Source organism: Manis pentadactyla, chromosome 12 (genome assembly GCF_030020395.1).
Source record: "Manis pentadactyla isolate mManPen7 chromosome 12, mManPen7.hap1, whole genome shotgun sequence".
Classification (NCBI taxonomy): domain Eukaryota; kingdom Metazoa; phylum Chordata; class Mammalia; order Pholidota; family Manidae; genus Manis; species Manis pentadactyla.
In genome coordinates this window covers 39513607-39536254 of record NC_080030.1, presented here as the reverse complement: position 1 = coordinate 39536254, position 22648 = coordinate 39513607, and the positions used below count along the sequence as shown (strand labels likewise).

Sequence of the window (22648 nt, the reverse complement as noted above, 5' to 3'; positions counted from 1 at the left end):
CTAAATTGCTTTATATGTCCCTTTACAGGATGACAGGGAGCGGGAATAATTATAATAGCAACCATTTATTGGCTACTGGCAATATGCCAGGCTCTTAACATATACTTCTATCTATCCTTCCAATAACCACAAAAGATAACTATTATTCCCATGCCACAGATGAGAAAGCTGAAGCTAAAAAGGTTCAACAGCAAACTCAAGGTCACAAAACTAGTAAGGGCCGTATCTTTGATGTGAACACTGGCTTATTTACTCAGTCTCATGAACTTTCTGCTTTGCCTATCAAGTAGAAATAATTACTCTGTTTATCTATTATAAAACCCAGAGGCAATGCTAACAATAATCACAACATACTATCTCTAAAATTTCATCAATAAGCACACAATGGTTAAGACTCCTAGGGCTGCTTACTCTGGCCAAGATGGAGTACGCTGTATGAGATATAGTCTCCTGCCTTAAACTAATAAAATATGGACAAAAAAAATGGAACAACAATTTTAGACATTAAACAACAGGAAATGCAAGAAAATCTGCTGATCCAAGAAGCTCAGTGGGCCCCATGCACAATAAACATGAAGAAACCAACATCAAGGCACATCATTATGAAACTGTTCAAAAGCAGTGATAAGGAGAAAATCTTAAACACAGCCAGAGAAAAAAGAGGAGCAAAGGTAAGGATGACAGCAGATATCTTGTCAGAAGCAATGCAAGTGAGAAGACAGTAGAGTAACATTTTTAGAGTAAATTAAAATAGCTGCCAGAATGTATTTCAAAAATGAAGGCAAAATATAATACTTTTTCAGAAATACAAATGCTGAAATATTCATCTCCAGCAGCTCCACACTACAAGAAATGTTACAGGAGGTCTTTTAGGTAGAAAGAAAATCATACTAAATGAAAAAATGATGAGGAGCATGCTCAGTAGTAACCATATAAGTAAATAAGTAAGAATTGTTTCTTATTATTTAAATTTCTTAAACATAGAATTGACTTTTAAGACAAAAATAACATTTTATTGTGTTTACGGAGAAGTAAGATGTATGAGGACAATAGTACAAAGGCCTGGCAGGGGGAGATGTAAGTATACTACTGTAAGATTTATATGCTAGCCATGAAGTGGTATAATACTACTTGAAGATAGATTGGGATGCTAAAGATATATACTATATGTCTTCAATAAACCACTAAAATAACAAAACAAAGATGTGTAGATAATAAACTGCAGTAGGCTGAATACTGGCCCTACAAAGAGGTCCATGTCATAATCCATAGAACCTTATATGATAATCCATATGTTACCTTACATGATAAAAGATTTTGCAGATGTGATAAAGATCTTGAAATGTAGGGACTATCTAGACTACCTGGGTGGGCTCAATGTAATCACAAAGGTCCTTCTAAGAGAGAGGCAGGAAGATTATAGCCAATAATAGGAGATGTAGAAGCAAGAGGTCCACTAGCTAATGAATCCAACTGACCTCTAGAAGCTGAAAAAGACAAGGTAACAGATTCTCCCCTGAAGCCCCCAGAAGGAATGCAGTCCTATTGACCTTGATTTAGACTTCTGATGCCCAGAACAGTAAGAGAGTAAGTTTGTGTCATCTTAAGCTACTAAGCTGTGGTTATTTGTTATAGCAGCAATAGAAAACTAATACACAAGACAGAAATGGGCAGATTAGTGGGGAAAAAAGCAAGAGTCAACTATATACTGCCTATGAGAAACCTGCTTTAAATATAAAGACAAAAATAGATAAAAAGGATGGAAAAAGATATACCATTCTAACACTAATTAAAAGGAAGCTGAAACAGCTATATTAATTATAAAAGTAGATTTCAGCAGATAGAATATCACCCATGATCATGAACATCATTTCATAACAACGAAGGAGCCAACTCATCACCAAGATATAACAATCCCAAATGTTTGTGCATTTAATAAGAGTGTTGCAAAGTAAAGGAAACAAAAATTGACAAAATTGGAAGGAAAGACAGGAAAATCTGCAATGGGAGTTGGAGATTCCAATCTCCTTCTCTAAAAAATGACAGATAGATATAAAACCACTATGGATGTAAAAGACTTGAAGACCACCAACTTGACCTAAATGAAATTTACGCTCCATTCAACAATAGCAGAATACATATTCTTTCCACCAGAATGCTTATTTTTACAGGATAAGATACACTTTTCAGCAGAATGTATATTATTTTCATGTACATTAAAGAACATTTACCAACATAGATCATATTCCATGCCATAAAACAAGTCTGAATTTAAAATGATAAAAGTCATGCAAAGTATGTTCTCTGATCACATGGAATTAAGTTAAAAGTTAGTAACAGAAAGGTAATGTGGAAAACCCCAAAATATGAAAACTAAATAATACACTTCTAAATAACCCACAAGTCAAATAAGAAATTAAAAGGAATATTGGAGCTGAAAGTTTGTGTGGAACTTCTGAACTTCTTTGAAGTCTTTATTTAAATCTAATATCTCAAAAAACATTTTTAAGAAAAAGAAATTGAATGGAATAAAAATGAAAACACAACATACCAAAATTTGTGAGATTCTAATAAAGCTGTATGAGAGAGAAATTTACAGCATTAAACACCTTTGAGAAAATAAGAAAGGCCTCAAAGAAAAGACCTCAGTTTCCACTTAAAAAAAAACTATAGGAAGAAGAATAAATTAAACCTAAAGTAAGCAGAAGGAAGAACAGTAACAGATTTCAGAGCAGAAATCAATTAAAAAAATCATTATCAAGAGCTTTGGTTTGTTTTTGAGCATATCAATAAAGTTAAACAATCTGTAGCTAGACTGAAAAGGAAAAAAAGAGACATACAAATGACCAATATCAGGAGTGAGAGAGATGACATCACTATAGATTCTATAGATAGTCTGTTTACCAACAGAAAAAAATTCACCATATTAACAACTTAAACAAAAAAAGCCACATGATTATCTCAATAAACAGAGAAAAAGCATTTCTGCAAATCCAACATCCATTATTTAAAAAAATAACAATACTGTTATTTTTTAAACTAGAAACAAAAACCAGAAACAAAAGTGTCCTTCTCAACCTGGAAAAGGAGATCTAGGAAAAACCTACAACTAACATCATACTCAGTGGTGAAAGTCTGAAGGCATTCCTCCTGAGATCAGGGACAGGCAAGATGTCTACTCCTATTACCTCTATTCAACATTGTACTGGAGGTCCTAGCCAGTGCAATAAGACAAGAATAAATAGAGGCAAATAAATGGGAATGAAGGAGGTAAAATTGTCTTTATTTCCACATGAAATGATAGTATATTCAGAAAATCCCAAGGAATCTAACAAAATCGCCACTAATATGTGAGCATAGCAAGGCTGCAGGATACAAGTCAATGTAAAAAATAAATGGCACTTCTGCATAGCAGCAACAATTGGAAATTGAAATCAAAACCAGTACCATGTATAACAGCATCAAAAAATATAAAATAGGGGTAAATGTGCAAGACTTGCATACTTAGAACTATAAAACACTGCCAAGAGCAATTAGAAAAAACCTAAACAAATTAGAGGAAACCATGTTAGATCAGAATACTACATCATAAAGATGCTAATTCTTCTCAATGCAATCTATAGTTTTAATCCAATCTCAATCAAAATCCTATCAGGCATTTAGAAAAAAATACTAACTGATAATCTGATTACATGGAAATGCAAAGGACCTAGAATAGCCAGAACAATTTTGCAAAAGAACAAGTTTGTAAGACTTAACTTACGTTACCTGTTCTCAAGTCTTGCTATAATGCTATGGTAATCAATATAGCATTATATTGATTACTGTATTGGTGAAGACAGACCTAAAAATCAATGGAACAGAATTGAAAGTCTTAGAAATAGACCAACACATATAAGATTAATTGACTTTTGACAACAGTACTAAGACAATTCAATGAAGAAGCAATATTTTCAATAAATGGTGCAAAAAAATGAACCTCTACCCTTATCTCACACTGTATACAAAAGTTAACTCAAAATGTATCAAAGACCTACGTGAAAAAGCTAAAACTGTAACATCTAGAAGGAAATAGGAGAAATTCTTAAGTTTAGTTTTGTCAATGATTTTTAAAATAAGATGTAAAAAGTATCAAATTTAAAAGGAAAAAACTTATAAATTGTACTTCATAAAAACTGAGTTTCTACTTGTCAAAAGATACTGTTAAATGTCTCAGGATCTACAAAGATTACTTCACAGTTGAAGAGAAAGCACTGCAAAACATGTATCTAACAATACTTGTACCTAAACTATATAAAGAACTCTTACAATTCAGTAAGACAAAGAAACAACTAAAAAATGCTCAAAATCATTTGTACGAGCCACTCCCCAAAGATATACAGACGGCAGGAAAGCACATGAAAAATGTCCAATATGCATCATTCATTAGGGAAATGCAAACTAAAACCACAACAATATATTACTACATATTTACTTGGATGACTAAAATTAGAAAGATTGACCATATCAAGTGTGTGCAAGCATGTGAGCAACTGGAAGTCTCATGCAGAACTGGTGGGAATGTTAAATGGGAAAGCCACCTTGTACAGGACAGTTTGGTAGTTGTGTAAAAAGTTTAACATACAGCTACCTTAAAACCCAGACATTCCACATATAGTTCTTTACTCGAGAGAAATAAAAGTACATATGCAAACAAAGACTTGCATATGAATGTTCTAATAGCTTTATGTGTAATAGTCAAAAAGTAGACACAACCCAATGTCCACCAACTGGTGAATAATTTAATATATTTGGTATAATCCCTACAATGAAATACTAGTCAGCAATAAACAGGAGCAAGCTACTGGTAAACAACTCAGCATGGATGAGTCTCAAAGTAATTATGCTTAGTAAAAGACATCGGACAAAAAGAGTACATACTGTATGATTCCATTTATGTAAAATTCTAAAAATAATTTATAGTGACATAAAGCAAATCAGTGATTGCCTGAGGATAGAAAAGGTGAGGAGGGATGGATGGATTACAAAGGAACGTAAGAAATCTTGAATTAATGGATATTCATTATCTTGACTGTGGTGGTGGTTTCATGAGATTAAATATTTGTCAAAATTCCATAATTTGTATACTTACAATATGTGTACAGTATGTGTACACTTTCAATTATGTTTGGCTTACTGAACATCAATTCTCTCTCAATAAAGCTGTAAGGCAAAGTAGTTCAGTAAACTCTTCATAAATATTATGGTTATTAATATATGAAATCATTAAAATAAACAAGAAAAAAAATGAACACTCCAGACTACTCATCTGAAGAGTCATATTTATGATGTTATCTCCAATTCAGAACTTATCAAGACCTCCGGCTCCCTGAGGGCTATCGAGAAATCCCACAGCCCTCCAAGGCACAGAGACCCCACCCAGCCATAAAAATGTGAAAACAATAAACAACCAAAACATAATGAACAAAAAAGTTCTAGAAATGTACACTTAGAAGAGAATGCTACAACTTTAAGAAAAAGTAACCCTTGATGTCTGATGCGAGTTTGATGAATTGGAGAAAACCCCAATGTTTCCACAGCATAGATTTTCTAGTGCTACAAAGGACAAACATTGCTTTTCTCCTGTACCTCTTTCTAGATCAACAGTCTCCTGATCAATCTTTAATTAACAGAAGTGTCCACAGCATGGGGAAAATAATATAATTGATTATTTATATCAAAATTGTATTGAGCACTTACTAAGTATGAAGCATTCATTTAATCCTCACAAGAATCCTAGGAGCAAACTGAGGCATAGAGAGATACAGTTACCTGCCCAGGGGCATATAACTAGTAAATGGCAGAGCCAGAAGTCAAACCCAGGCAGTCTGATGCTGAAGTCCACGTTCTTTACCATAGAACTACACTATAATGCTTTCACATATTAGCCATATTTTCTTACTTTACAACATGCTGATTGCAAAACCTGTGTGATATCACTATGTTCATTCCCCTAGGATGCCTCATAGCAATATTACAAGAATTGAATTTAGAAACAAGTGATATACTTTCAGGTAGAAGACATTTTATAAGTTATTATAATTTCTTTAAAAGGTAATTCTATTAGCTTAGAAATCACTAAAATGGAATCCTTAAATAGATCACTCTCCTTCTGCCTTTACTGTTTTATGATTAATTTAGTACCTCTGAAAGAAAGTGGTTTTACATATTGAAACACTCTTTACAGTAAAAAGAAGTCTATTTGATATTTTAGTACCCAACATTTCTTTTTAAGGCAACCTCTTTTCCTGCATATAAGACACTAAGAATTAATTTTGCTTCTTTTACAGAAACAGGTAAGAAGTATACATTTCCTGCAGAGTAATTTACCTTGAAATTAACCTTCATATTTAGAAAGAAGAGCACAAAACTTTTTGATCATCAATGCTACAGTTATTCACTTTCACTATTAAATGACACAGTCCGCTTATTAGACAGATACACACATTGATAGGTATCAACCTTTTTATTTCCCACGTGAGATATTACTGAACACCTGCTATGTTCCAGGCACTCTTTAATATGTAGAGATACAGTGAGAACAGACAACATCTCTACCCTCGTGGCATTTACATTCCAGAGGGGTAATATTGACAACAAATAAAAAGAACCATATAGATTACACATCAGACAATGATAACTCTAATGAGACAAATAAAACAATGCAAGGGTTAGGAGTGCAAGTACTTCGGGGGGAGGATAATTAAGGAGAGAAGGTGCAGTCGTCTTTAAAACTGTCTTTGAAGATCTTTAATTGAGATCAGGGAGGGGGATATGCAAATGAGGATGGATGAACTTCCTTGCTTAATGCAAAAAAATTACACATAACAGACAGCAAGATTGAGGGTTAAGAAGTCCCTTCAAAGGCAAAAATGTCAGATGAGTATCCCCTATGCCCAGAAAGGGCTAGGTGAATAAACCTGAAGGAAATTATGTAGTATTATTGAGTTTCTTTTTAATACCCCATGATTCCAGCAAAAATAATATTCCCACTCCACCTCCAACTGAGATGCAGTTCTTAGAAGAAGAAGCAAGCAGCTGAATGCAAAAATCACTACTGAGTTCCAAATTTGATCAAGGAATGTGTACCATATAGTAATCCCAACTAAAGTTATAAATCTGAAACCAATTCTGTCAATAAAGTGTGGCAAACTTATATATAATTATTATATAATTTCTCAAGACATAAAAACTGGATAGAGCAAAATAATAAGAAAAATTACTAGGACTCTAAAAAAAAAAAAAAAATCAGATGCATGTACACAAAGCCCTAGATTTCCAAACAAATTTTCTCAAACTGTTCTTGCAGAAATTAAACATTTTTCCACTAATACATATATAAAAATTAAGAAAAAAGTAAATTTTTAACTAATTTGTCCTTTTGCATGAAAGTAATAATATGAATAATTTTATTATTCTATTGGACTCACCTAATAAATTGCTACTTATCTGAGCCAAAGGGTAAGGGCTTTCTTAAAGTTGTAGAATTATGGAAGACTCAAAAGCCCTTAAGCTATTAAGTGCCCCCTGTGAAGAAGTCTCTTTACAATATAATATTCTGATAAATCTGTTTCACTGTTTGCCATCATGTAAAAAATCTAAGTTCATCCTTATTTTAAATCCATACTACCTCCCTCAATTCCTACCTATTTGTTTTAGTTGTTTTCTAGAGAAAATCTTCCTCTCTTCTACCAGCCTTGGACAGGCAGCAATGAATCCCCCAACTCAAGATTTCTCTTCTCCAGGTGCAACATGCCCAGTTCCATCAAATATTTCTCATATAATGACAGGACCTACTGGTTTAAAGATTCATGTATTTCATTCAAATGTCATCTCAAGTCTACACGTATAGTGGTACAACTTCACTTCTTCACTTAAAAAATCCTTTTATACGAATGCCTAAGCTTAACAATTAGTTTCTCAATGAAGCATGTCTTCTCCACCTTTTGCTTGTAAGAATGATTTTCTAAATCTAAATGAAGTTCTCAGAAGTCATGCCAATAACCGAATCATTATTGGCATTATTTATTTTTGAAAAAGATGGGCCATGACATGCACAGCTATTAGTTTTAAAAAAGGTCACACAAAATAGTTTATCATCAATGCATAAAGTAGGTTTATTCAAGCTGTGGTCGACAGACCATGTGGGGATGCCTGTTAGAAATACAGATTCCTAGACCTCTTCTATGGCAACAGAGTCTCTGGAAAAGGACCTGATGATCTGCAGTTTGAGCAGTTTATAAAATCCTTAGATCCCCTGGGGTTTAAGAATCATGGTCTAAAGGCTTCAGTTAGGATTTTATCTCCTAAAAAAAGACACTTAAGTATCTCACCTGTAATCCAGGAATAAATCGGCTATCCTTTTCAACCACGAGAAGTTCAGCGACATTGGCATTGAGAATGGATCTTGTGATGCCCCCTGGCCCAGGACCCACTTCATAAACATAGGCATTTGTCAGATTGCCAGCTTTCCTCACAATTTTATCTAGAGAAAAGAAATGTTTTAGTTGATTATCTGGGCAAATTTCAATGTACAGAACTTGAAAGAAAAATCATCTATATGAGTTATTATCAGCCATTACTCAATTAACTAATCCTTTATACACAATAGTTATCCAATTATTTAACTCTCAACCTAAACCAACATAGGTAACCATTCGATATTCTACTACATTACTATTGAACTGTACTGGTCTCTTAACAAAAATAGGATTGTCATGACAAATCTCCTTAACTAAGTTTATCCAATACTGAATTTTCTATCTGTTCTTCTGCCAAACCAACTAATTCCTAAAGAGAACTGGCTGAATAAGCTGCACTATTTCTCTACAGTTGTTGAATATCGAATGTCTGAATAGGCAAGGCTAGTTTCACAGAGTTCCCAATGTTGCTAATTAACAATCCAGAAGCATAAAGCACTGGAAGTCTCCATTTTGACCTAGTAACATCTAGTTGGTGGCCATCATGGCAACAGTAACAAGTTCCTAGACCACAGGACCACAGAAATTTGGTTTCTTGGTCATTTCCCAGAAAAAGTTCAATTTACCAGTGGAGGTTTTTTAAGCTCTGCAAACATGCAAATTGATATGGGAAAATTTAACTTTTAATTAATCAAATTCTCCAAGTTAGCAGAACCTCTAGAAATGATGGAAAAGCAGATTATTGTGCATTCACTGCAACCAATCATCACTTCTGCAAAAACGTTCAATGAGCTGGTCTTATGGACAGATATTAAAATCCAAGCACTGGAATAGTGGAAACGTAGCCACTGAAAACATACCAGCAATTCTTTACAACGATCGCTGAATTGTACACTCCATTTTTGCTTCTGGTATTATAACCTAATTTTGTAGGCTTAAAGGCAAAAGCTGTTTCTTAACCAACGCAAACAGTTTGTCTTTTAGTGGGTTCAGGGAAGAAATCAGCATCCACTCACCATTACTTATTTGTTGTGCTTTTTATGCTTTCTCATAAAAAAATCCCTATGACATGTTAACTAAGAACTACTGTCCCAATTTAACTTCTCTGAACTTTTCAGTTTCCTTGTCTACCGTTTCATTTGTGCAAGGGCATATGGAAAGGCAAATGGAAGAGAAGGCACTCCAGCTCAGGTGTAAATTCTAAAGCCCAATCCTCCCTCCACTATAGACTAATAGCCCTCAGAGGGTACCGAGATGATAACAAGCACAAGCATTGTGCAGTAAATTTCATACACACTTTTAAAAATGGAGCGCTATGACAGCAGGAAGGTCAGAGGCTCCGCCCTCAAACTTTTCAGGCATTCAAATACAAATGAGTATCAAAGAGACACTGTCAATTCATTAAGCTTGGGTTTCAATCTTGTTCGGTTCCACTTGAGCCAACTCAAGACAAGTATCTTAATCTCCTTTCATTTTGGTTCCCATAGAAGAGGTAATTATTGTGGAATTTGCTCCTGAGGGTGAATAAACCTCACACAAGAAAATGTGTATGAAGGAATTTTTAAAATATAGACCTATTTTCAGTCCCGAGAATGGCGCTTTTTACCTATTATATGACTACTGACAAATACCTGGTAGGAAAGGCTGGTTTTGGTTACCATTAGAACCAAAGAATTTTCAAGGTGGCTAACCTTTTAAAAACCTCTTGTAGTAGGGCCTTCCTCCAATTAACAGATGAGAAAACTGAAGCTCAGTTACGCTATTTTACCCAGTCACCTTGCAACTGGCAGAGTAAAGGCCCCACGTCCAAGAAGTAAAACATTATATTCATGCTTTGTGCGCTATATTTCTGTTGACTGAAGATGAACTTCCTGGGTGTGACTGATCGCTTCAGCTTCAGAATAGGGGCTGAACATAACGAAGTATCAAAACCTCAAAGACGGTGAGTACTCCAACAGGGAACTAAGGGCCACGTTTATAATGCATCTTATTATTGCAATCTCATCGTTTAGGAGAGAACATCACTAAGAAATGGGGTGGTGGTTAAATGCATGTATATATCTGCCCAAACTTACCAAACGGTGCACTTCAAACTTGCTTCCAATTTTACTGTACATAAATTTTACCTCACAAGAAGTGACTTAATAAAATAAGGAGCGGACTGTAAGTCCACTAACGTTTAAGCTCCTTCAGGACAGCTATGCCTACTTCACAACCCTAGTGCATTTCCAGCACTAGCAACATAGTGGCTTATTTGGTATTTATTTACTAATGAATATTTGCGCCTTCAAGGATTTCTTAAGCTGAGCAAGTAAACATTTAAATGACGAATAATACTTTTTCGACATGTTATTGATAAAAGTTCAAGTTCTAATTTAAATGCTGGTAACTAGTTTAAACTGCATGATGAAAAGCAAACCTAGTCTGCACATGCAGTGCCCATTTCATGGCGGTAACACCAAGGTTCGAATTCCCACAACCGCCCTTCCTCGACAGGGACCCTTCTCCCTAGAGTTTGCGCGGCGGCCGCACCACCTGCCTGCGCGGCCCACAGTACACCCGACGGGCGCGGGGTTCCGTCCCACGCGCCTCCTGGGCGGGGTGCCTCCGGAGATCTGGTACAAGGTGGTAGAAGGACCTCGGAGGCCCGCTGCACACCTGAGCCTGACCCCGGACCCCCGCCCCACGCCCGCAGGGACCCCGGAGAGACGTCCCGGGAGCACTGAGAAGCCATCCACCTGTCAGCCTCAAGTCCAGGAGGAAATTCTGGGATAGCTGCTTCAATGCTCGCAGTTTGAACAACTTAATGATTTCTCGAATCGTGGGCAACGGCGGGAGGCGGAAAGCGCTGAGCGCCGGAGACGCAGCCATGAGACGACCAGGAGCCGTGCAGGGCTCAGGCGGGCCTCGTTATGCTGCGCCCTAAGCACCCGGCGGGGAGGAGCCTGAGAGCAGTAGGGCCCGCCCCCGAGCCAACCTCATTGGTCAGATTTACCCCACCGGAAGCGAAGAGCACGGCCTGTAAATCAGGGAGCACCAAGAACGCATGCGCCACGTCCTTCTAGGCGCGGTGCAGGCTGGGTGCACACTGGCTCCTTACACCGGGGTGACGGAGAAGTCTTGCGGGCGTGGCCTCCTTTTGGTGGGCGGGGGCCCAGGGGAGGGGCGAGGCGGGGCCTGGACAGGAACCGGGTGAGGCGGGGCGGGGCGGAGGATGGGTAGAGGGGTGCAGTTCTCCTGACAGCTGGTCGTTCCTAATACCTTAGACGTTTTTAGAACTTCGTCACTGCGGGTGCCGAGTGGCAGGTATCTAATTTCTTTCAGCCTTAGTTTTTTTCATCTGTTAAATGGACATAATGTCTGCCTTAAAATTGTAGGCACTAAATGAGAGAGGTGGCCTGGTGTGCATATTCAGAGCATAGCACACAATGCATGGCATGTGGGAAGCCCACAATCAGTGGTGGCCTTTCCTTTTATAATTATCTAGCAGATGAATGCAGTCCAGAGGGTTATGAGCACAGCTTGTTAGTGAGAGCCAGAAGTGGAAGCCAACTCTTCTTCAAAATGTATCCAGTCAATGAGAAAACCGCCTCATTTAGTACTTTAGGAAGTGTTTTCATTTATATCAAATACTTGTTTTTGAACCTTCAGTAAAGGTCTTGTGAAATAAGTATGACAAGTATTACTAGTCTCAGTTTAGAGCAGAGGAAACAAAAACTTAGATGATATAACTTAATGAAATTCACAAAGCTAGAAAATTGTGGAACCCAGATCCAGTCTAAGTTTCCTGACATGCATGTTGGCGCTCTTTCTACTAATCTGCCTATGCATTGAATATTGGTTGCCACGATTTGTTTACCTTCCCACAGTTATTGCCCCTTGATGTTCTGAGGTACTTTAGTCTTACTACAGTAACTGGAAAACTAAGGATGGAAAAGAACGGAAATAAACATGGTAATACTAATGATAGCTAACATTCATTGAGCTTTTTCCAGAGTTCCAGGTTTCACTGCCAAGTATGTCACGACAATTACTTCATTGTCACAAAAGATAAAGTCTTAGAGAGGTTAAGCAATTTGCTGTAGGCTGCACAGCAAATAAGTGGTGGAATCACAACTTGAATCCTCAAGTCTGTGTCCAGAGCCTGCTTTTTTAATCTGTGAAATCAATGTAGAAAGATTATTTGACTTACCTAAGGTGGTGATATCCAAGCACAAAGAGATAACCAAAAAATGTGAGCTCTTACCTTTCCATTATAAGGGAGGGAACAGAAAAGTAAAGAAAGCAAAGATAAAACCTCTGGTAGATGGGAGAATTTAGCTTTTCTTACCCTGTTTTTGAAGATTTCTGCATTGATCACAAGTAATTGTAAAACTATTTTTATTTTTCACAATAGTAAGTTTAAAATAAAGCTAGTGGAAGACCAAAGAATTGTGGTATGATGAGGAAATGAGGGGGTCCATTGAAATTCCAGTGGAAAACCCAACTGCCTTCTTCTGTTATAGTTACATTAAAAGGAACTCTGGGATAATATGACATACATCTTGCCTTTGAAAATTTGGAAGTGATTCCCATAGAGGTCAGGCTATTTGCCTAAGGTGGCACAGAAATGTAGGTTAAAAGCTTAAACTCTTGATTTAGAGCCCTTATTTTCCAAAATATACTATACATGGGAAGACATTCATTTAGTAAAATTCATTGTCTGATTTACTTCAGGCAACCATCCTATGTGGATGAGTTTGTTATTTTTATTTTCCTGTGAAGAAATAGAGGGATATGAGGTCATTTGACTTGCCCAGGGTCACATAGCAAAGTACAGAGAGAAGACTTAACCTGAATTCTTTCTTTTCTGAGTTCTGATTTTATGGGTTAATTATTTAAAGTATGTTAATTTTATAATATTATTTAAATATATAGAATATGAATCTGCGTATAAACTTAAGTTTACAGTTTTCATAAGACTATCTAAAATACAATTACAATAAGTATACACAAAACTACAAAACCAATGCAATGATACATAATGTTCAACACTGCTCTTAATGTAGACTGGCAGGATTCTTTTTTTAAAGGTCGGCTCACCAATGCTATGGTGTGCCATATAATGACTGAAATGTCTCATCTGCTTTCTGGATCCGCCTTATCACCAAATCTTGGTTCGGAATTTTTGCCATTGTTGTTTGCCTTTCTTTTGGAGGAACATGGAAGCTACACACTAAGTCGGCTTGTGTCTCTTGTCATTAGCTTGGTTACAAATGAAGTTGAATTATTTGGCACTAACGCCATGAATTGCATAGCATTTATAAGGAGGATTTTTCAGATAATCCAGAATGTGTTGGCGTGAAAGTATTGAAAGAGTAACACCAACATAAAAACAAAACAAAATTTAAAAGAACAAAATATATGTACATGGAGAATTTGTGGGATCTTAAAATTTTGCCCCCACATCTAAGTATGAGAATCATTGTCTTATACCATGCCACCTTCAATAAATAATATTTGTGAGGTGATGCCCTATTATTTGTACAGCAGTTTCCCATGTTACATCACTTAATTCTCATTTTAATTCTGTGATGTAGGTTTACAAAGATACTCAGTGAGCACCATTACAGTGCTGGTAAGTGTGCAGCTGAATCTCAAATACCCATCTTCTGACTCTACTATGCTCTTTTACCTCTGATATATGTTAAATAATTGTTGAACTGAATTTTAAAAATCCATCTTAAGAGAATCTTCCAACTTTTTAATAGTTCTTGAGATTTAAGTCCTATCATCATAAATATCTGATCCTCAGTCTTTGAATTTTCAGAAAATTATGCATAACTCCCTGCAAAGCCTATGAAATCAGCAGGGGGTATTTTAGTAGTTTAGTTCATATTAATGAAAACAGTTTTATCCCTTAAAAGAGAAGTACGCGGTTTCATCAGTTTTGAAGCTTTGGAATATCTGCTTCATCTGGATATAGATTTTAATATGCTAAAATATTATAATTAATACAGAAATTACTAGCCCCACCTGTCAGTGAAAATGAAGAACTACAAATGACTCATATTAAACTAGAATGCAGAATTCCAGTTTTCACAAATCCCAGAATGGTTATATAGGAAAACTACTTGTTATTTTAATGTTTATTTTAATGTAAATGCATATGTGACTTTATTTGGTACAAGTAATTTAATGTCTATTTAAGAAAAAACACTAGTTCTAAAAGGTTGTCATTTTATAGTTCCCTGAAAGAGACTTGAAAGCCACAAAAAGCAATATCTTTCTGCCATGTGGGAATTTTCAGAGAAAATTAAATGTGGTTTGGAATTGCCATATTGAACTTTATCAAATGACTATTATGGTATGTAAAGTGCCCTTTTCTGATAGTATAATTCTGTATAATATGACTCAATATGACTAAATTCTCTAGAGAAATACTAACAGCTGCATTTTGCACATATTTAGTTTTTTTTTAATGGTTATTTGATGCCCACTGTTCACAAAGGAATCCACTGACCTACCTAGAGGGAAGAAGGAAATACATGATAATTCTGAGCAGACAGACCAAATGCTTATTCTGTGGGGATAGAAGCAGGGCAACATATGGCAAGCAACACAGGCTAATTGCCTGAGGGAACTATGTAACAGTTATTCTATTTTTTTTAATATAATGTTTATCACTATTCCAGACAGTTTTTGAAAGCCTGCTGATTATCCCCAAAGATCTGTCGATTGCTGTCAGGTATCCTGATGAGGTGATGAGGATAGGCAACCCCTTCAACTCAGAATGAGTCAGAGAACTGTGGGTAGGGTTTATCCTACACCAGAAAGCAAATCCTTGGGTGAATGAAGAAAAAAATCAGCACATGCTAAAGGCATTGTAAAAATAATTAGCCTTCATTATATTAATAGTTTATTAGCTTAAGCTTCAATGTTTAACTGGAAAAAAGGTTAAGAATAACACTGTGAATATGGATATATTTGCATTTAAGTATTTTCCATGCAGTTAAAACTGATGTGTGAACAAACTGCCCTGTGAATGGGGAAGCTCTGGATTCAACAAGTCAATAGGTCTCCTTGGGCATCTTGCTGACGGCCCCCTGTCCCTTCCTAGCAAAGTGTGGGCTACTAAATAAGGCCGCATCTATTCCTTTCTCTGTTCCCTATCCTTTCCCATCTCTACTTCAAACATCAGAGACTAAAGAGTGTAGACCAAGGCCATCAGAAGCAGGCACTGCCCCCGGGCACACCCCTGGTTTGTGGTCCACAATCTTCTAGTTGTGAGTTAGAATTCATTCACAGCAACGGGCTGCCTATTCTTCCACCTGAGAAGGGGTAGGTGAAGACAACAGGTAGAAGACTAGGGAGATTTGCTCAGCCTGGAAGCAGCCTCTTATTTCCCTTTCAGCTCACCTGCAGCCCAGTGCCTTCAGATTGCTGTTGGATTTATCATAGTCCCCTAGCCTACTAGACTTCCCTCCGTCTGAGTCACCCACAATAAATACTCCCCTCACCATTCTCCACAGTCCAGTATAAACCATCACGCCCCTAGTGAATTTCAGCTATGGGATTAAATGACTGAGAGCAAGTATTATTTCCCAGTGATAGTTCTGTTTCTCCAGTTTGGGAACTAGGACCAGGCAGACATAATAGGCAGCTTCCCTGTTGCACCTAAGGTGAGAATCTAGATTTAGGCAATTCCAGCTTCTGATATCAGAGTAGATACTTAAAAGGCAGGGGAGGGCAAAGCTACTGTTAACCCTCCCACTTTTGCCTTTTGAATGGGATGAGAAGAAAGGAGAATTTGTAGCTCCTAATATGGCCTGCATGTGTTTCCTCACTTAAAGAAGAAAGAAAAGAAATCACATATCCATTGAGCCAACAATCCTTCTCCTGCCCCATTTCCAGCCCCTCTTCACAGCCAAACTTGTCCAGAGCCAGACAGGCCTGTTGTTCTGACTTTCTTGTTTCCTGTCCACTTTGTAGGCCACTTCATCCTTGCTTCTCAAATGCCTGCCATCAAGATTCCCAAGGATTTCTATGCTCCCTAATCTGAAGGGCATTTACCTATTCTCACTTTACTTAGTATATCACAATAGGTAGATTTAATAACACTTACTACATAGCATGCCGAATTCTAGGTATCTGACCCTTAATAGCTTTTTAAATGTGTATAACATATTATCCCATTTTACTGATGAAGAATCTGTAGCACAGAGAAGTTGAGTGTCCAAGTTCACACAACTCTTTATTAAAATAGAAGTGTGAATTTGGGTGGTCTGACTGCAACTTCCTCTGACTGCACATTTCAGCTTTGGGCTATGTTGACTGACACTGATAGCTCGCAGTTACCCTCTCTTGGAAGTACTCTGTTCTCTCAACTTCTGCTACAGCCTGTGTCTTTCTCTTTCTCATAAGTTGACTTCACTTCCTCTACCCAAACTTTTAAGTATATGATTTCTCAGACTCAGCCCAAGATCCTCTTTGCTCTCTCCTGCTTCTTCCTAGATGATCTCATTAATTTTCATGGATTTAATGCAATTTTTATACTGATGCTTCTCAACTTTGTATTTCCAGCTTCAAACTTGTATATGTACATCTGCCTGCTTTATGCACCACTGGGATGTCTCTCAGATATTTCAAGCTTTATATGTCCAAACAGAATGCTTTTTATTCTCCATGAAACTATCTCTCCACAAACTTTCCCATACAGTGACTCTAGAAACCTGAGTCTCTCTCTCCTCCATATCCATATCCCACTACCTTCATCAACTTCTGAAATCCCATCTTGACAACAGATCTCCCAAATGACTTCTACTTCCCGTTTGTGCTGCCAGCATCTTTCACATACATTCCTGCAACAGCCTCCAATCTTCTTGCTCTACAGTCTGTTTATATTCATCAACAAAAGGATTTTAAAAATGTAAATTGGCTCACTTCACCTATCTGCATTCAACCATTCATGGGCCTCCCACTGCATTTAAAAGAAACATCCAATTGCTTGCTATGACCTTAAAAAGCTGGATCTAGCCCCTGCCTATCCCCAATCTCATTTAGATCCACCTACCCAATAAACTGCAGCCATGAGATTTTTGCTCCTCAAACACATCAAGTTCTTGCTTCCTCCCGTTTCTTGCATGTGCAGTTTTCTCTCCCTGGAATGATCACCTCCCACTTTCACCTGCCTTCTCTTTTTCCATGTCTCACCAACAAGGTTACCTCCTCAATTAGAACTTCTCTTGACAAATTCTGGAAGTTAGAACACCAGTTTGGCCTTTGCCTACCTTTCTTTAAGGTTTTGCTTGTATATTGCTTCCTTTAACACTTTTTCTTTTTAGCATAGTCTTAGTAACTGTCATAACAACACATTTCCTCTAGTTTGCATTTTGGAAAAAAATGACTCAGAGCAAGGAACTGCTCCCCTTCCTCTCTCCCTGAGTGTCTGCTGATCAACCTCCCCAGAGGTGACAGTCTGTGTGTAGCAGAGAGAAAGGATGCCAAAGGTCTGGAAACTGGAGCAGGACCCTGGAGGCTCTCCTCAGGCTCTCTAGAATAGTTCATTTATATTATGTTCATTATATTATATCATATCATTATATTAATCATATATCTTATTATACTGTTCCCTATATCATATCATACTATAATTTATTTATTTCCTATGTTAGGAGTTAAATAAAGTTTTGTGGTTTCACCCAGGGATCCAATCATGACTATTATTTCAAAGAGAAAATACCTCCTAAATTTCAATGAATTTACAAATAACCTGCTAAAAAATTTGCCAAACTGAATTTTTAAACTGTCCCTGTCATTCTTATTCTCTGTACTTTAATTTGAAACCACTCCATACACTTCATACAAACTTTTTCAACTTTTTAGACAGTGACTCGCAATAAAAAATGCCATTTACATGGTAACCCTGTACATATACCCACACATACACATACACGAGTTACATAAAAAACTTAACCTAACTACATGTGATGCACTCTGTTTCCTAAACTATTTTTATCATTCCTTTGTTTTCTAAAAAATGATTGTTACAATATATTACATCAATTTTTGCTGCTCAATAATGGATTGTGACTTGAAGTTTGTAAAATACTGTTTTATTTCTTACTGGCCCTAAGCCGAAAAGCAGAATATGATATACTCCTCTAAGACCTTTGCTAGTTTCCCTTCATTCACTTGTGACAACTATCTCTGTAACTCATATGACATATTTTTTGTTTGTTTTTTAGGTTTTAGAAGTGCTAGCAAGGCTGGTCACTAGCAAATATAGTTGATAGGTAATTTTTTTTCTTGAATAAATACATATACTCTCAATTTATTGTAAAGTATAATGATTCATGTTATATCAGAAAGATCATACATACTTTTATCATTTTCCTATATACATTGATTTTTTGGGGGTCTCATGGTATATATCCATTTCTGGAATATAAAGCAAAACAAAGAGCATTTTGCTTCTTTTCTGGTGCAGGAGTGAGGCCTTATGCATCATCTTCACTGTTAGGAAGCCCTGGGAAGAGATGGGCCCAGAAGCTTATATAATTTGGGAGACTTACTTTAAAAAGAAGAATACAAAATTAAAAATATAAATTAGGTATGAAAGTCAATATTTATTTGGAATAAGGAAAGAAATCACAAGACATGACAAATAATGACAACCAGCCCAAGCATCACAACACCCAGAAAAGTAACCTAATATATTGTTTTTATTAATTAACTACTTTCAGACTTCTTTAGTAATTTCCCCCATAGATGTTTTAGAAATGCTTTAATTGCCTCTTCATATGATAATGTTTGGGAATATTTTCCATAGAGAGAAAAGGAAAATAAGTTTGTTTTTCCTCACTATGATAGATTAAAATTTGGTTTCTGTTTTTGATAGCTTAGAAACATTTCTTGCAGCTTTGAACTTACCACTGGGGATGTTATGCAAATTGTTAAGAGTGGTCAGATTTGGAAATCCTCTATGAAATTTTTTGTATTTATGATCTGTATGTTTCTAGGGCATTTCAAGTTTTTTTTATTACTTGGTATCTAATTTAAAACTTTGAATTGATGACACTCATTAACCAATTTATCATAGATGTCCTCATTATAGTGATGCATTATAAGTTTGTTATATTAATTGATGTCAGTTTTTAGTATCAAATAATCAAGATATTTAATTTTTTCCAGAGTATTGATATGAGTCACTTCTTTTTATTAATTCGGTTAGCAAATAATCCATGAGCCAATTCATTACTTCTATTCAATTCATTTATTCCTCTTAAATTACTACATTTGATAAGATGAAATTTTTTATTGCAATTCACTTCTTGATATAGAAATCATTTCTATTGATTTTACTGCTCTATTTATCACTCTGTTGCCTTTGTTTCTTACCCAATTGCCCTTTTTAATCTAAATTTTCTCTCAGTTCTTTAAGAACATAAATTTAGATAGCAGAAAGCACACTCCAAATTCATGCAAATCAGGTATCTATAATTTTCCATTTGTTTGACTGAAATGTTCTGAAATGTCTTTCCAAATCTCAGTTCAACTGTGTGTTCTTAATTCATTTTCCCCTTTCACCAGATTCCCAAGTTACCTCTTACCACCACAGTACCACCTGGGAAGAGACAATGGTCTTAAATTGTTTAAAATGTCTTCCTTTTGCAAATTTTACAGAAACACACACCACATGAATATATTTTTCCAGGGCCCCTCCTAGGTCCTTGAAAGAGACTTGTTCATATGAGACTCCTGATGCTTCAATTTCATGAGCTGTATGGTCAGTCAGCCCATGTGCAGGAATGAGGGCCAGACTGGATGACTTCCAGGGACACCATTACTGGAGGACCAGTTATCTCACCCAGGCAAAACAAGGGCTTCTTCACAATGTGTGCATCATAGACAGTGTGGATGCAGGTAGTTTATTTGGCAGGTGATCTCAGCATAAATGAGGAAATGGAAAGTCTGTGATGGGAAAGGAAGAAAAGCCAATATAATGTGGTTAAAAAAATACAGTTGACCCTTGAACAACACGGGGGGCAGGAGCACCAACTCCTGCACAATCGAAAAGCCACATCTAACTTCTGAGCCCCCCAAAACCTTAACTACTAGTAGCCTCCACTTGACTGGAAACCTTACTGATAACAGAAACAATTAATTAACACATATTTTGTATGCTACATGTATTATATATTGTATTCTTACAATAGAGTAAGATAGAGAAAAGACAATTTCATTAAGAACATCATAAAGAAGAGAAAACATGTTTATGGCACGGCACTGTGTTGATCAATACTGTAAGTTTACATTGTCTGTTTACAAGATGAACTGTCTCCACCCCTGAGCTCACTGCAGTGAGGAGAGGAGGTGGGTAGGAAGTTATTACAGTAGTACCGTGTATAGTACAGTTAGTGTTATGCGGTTATAGTTTAATACTGTATTAAATTAAAAAATATATTTTGATATTGTTTACATTTCCCTCAACTGAAAATGGTGCCACATTTTTATTTGTGTAAGTTTTCATAAATTTTAACGTTTTATAAAAGATTTGTATTTTATGGTAACAAATGATCAAATAGACTATTATCTACATATATTTTGTGTATTTATGACATACCTTTTTCTTAATTTTTTGTTATTTCTAGCCTACATGGTTTGTCTGCAAGTTTTTTCAAATTGTTGCCTATCTGTGAAAAATTTTCCAATGTATATATTGAAAAAAGTCTGCATATCAGTGGCCCCGCAGAGTTCAAACCCATGTTGTTCAAGGGTCAACTACAGCTTGTAATTAATGCCAGCACTCTTGAACAAGTAAGGCTCAATCCCACTGGAGACCCTTTGATAAACTCTGTGAAACCTAACTCAGAGTGTTGCCACTGGAAGCTGGGGAAACTCCCAAGTACACAGGACTGAGGAAGGCAGGGCGGGTGGGAAGCTGTCAGTCTGCCCACCTGCAGTTCAGCTGTAGGTGAGCTTGGGAGGCCATGGGGTGTGCAGTGGGGCAAGAATGTGGGCCACCTGCTTGTACTGTGTGGCCCCTATTTCCCCTGAAGATTTGGGAATTCAGTTATTTAGAGTGATCAGGAATCTTCAGTGCTATGGACCTTTCTTACTTCATTATGATGATTTTGAAGTTAGAAGAGAGGGGATTGAAAGACAATGTGAATTACCCTCACTTGCTGTGGAAAATTCTCTAATCCCTATAATTAAATTCTAGAATCAAGATATTCTGAGCAACATATAAGCATTTTCTTCAAGCCAAAATAGAGCAGAGTTAGAATTTCTAATTCCCTTTACTTGAAATGCATCACTTCCTAAGTAAAAGTGGTGAAGTATTTTTGTATATGCCAACAAGGAACGATTCATTCATGAGAATGAAGTTTGACTTTCTAAGGGCTCCTGTGGTATTGTCTTTTTCATTTGGAGGAAGGAAAGTCCTGACCACTTTATTCTGAGATACTGTTAAAGATGGGAATTATGGTACTTCAAGGGAGGAAAAAATTTATGGGATTGGTTTAGTAAGAGAATGAACACCAGGCTAAGTGTTAATAAAGCTGGGTTCTTGTCCACATTTAATCACTGTATGAAACTTAGGAAGGCATTTTTCTTCTCTATGCCTCAGTTTCCTCATCTATACAATAGAAAACTTGGATTAGTTCACCCTTGCCTTGAGCTCTGAGGAACTGTCATGGAAAAAATTAAGTGTATAGCCTATGATGAGGTGTTACTGTAGCCTTGTGGGCTTGAGAAGAGAGGCTAACCTTTTTGACCTTCAGCTTTCTTATCTGAAAAATGAAGGGACTGGGTTAGATATTTCCTAAGGACACCTCTGCTATATACAGTCCAATGAAATAAAAATGTGGGGAGAAAATCTGGAAGGATACATAAAAGGAAGGCCTGCCTGGCCACTGGGTGGTGATCTTGTTCCATGCTAAGAAAGATTTTATAGCTTTTTACCAATAGTGCCAAAGTTGGAATTAACTAAGCACAGTGAAGAAAGATTTTCGAAAAGGATACTGAAATAAAATCAGGTCAGCAAAAACCCAGAATTATAGAGGAATGACAATAAACAGCAATGCCAGATAGGAAACATAAAATCCCTATAGTCAAGACAGTAAAACATAGAGGGGTCTATGACAGTTGTGTTTTGGGTATTATTTAAAGGAATATAGGGAGAGGAGTACATTGTAAATTTATATAGT

The 22648-nt window shown here is 36.5% G+C and overlaps 1 protein-coding gene across 1 annotated transcript in view; it reads right to left on the bottom strand.

Moving 5' to 3' along the window:
- The window catches only part of TFB1M (transcription factor B1, mitochondrial), a 62338-nt gene extending 50911 nt beyond the window's left edge, over positions 1-11427 (bottom strand). The window contains exons 1-2 of the mRNA XM_036886736.2: positions 11198-11427; positions 8373-8524 (exon numbers count right to left, since the gene is read on the bottom strand). Coding sequence (XP_036742631.2) covers positions 8373-8524; positions 11198-11330 — 285 coding nt within the window. The 5' untranslated portion in view covers positions 11331-11427. The remainder of the gene's footprint in view (positions 1-8372; positions 8525-11197) is intronic.
- Positions 11428-22648: the final 11221 nt, after the last annotated feature.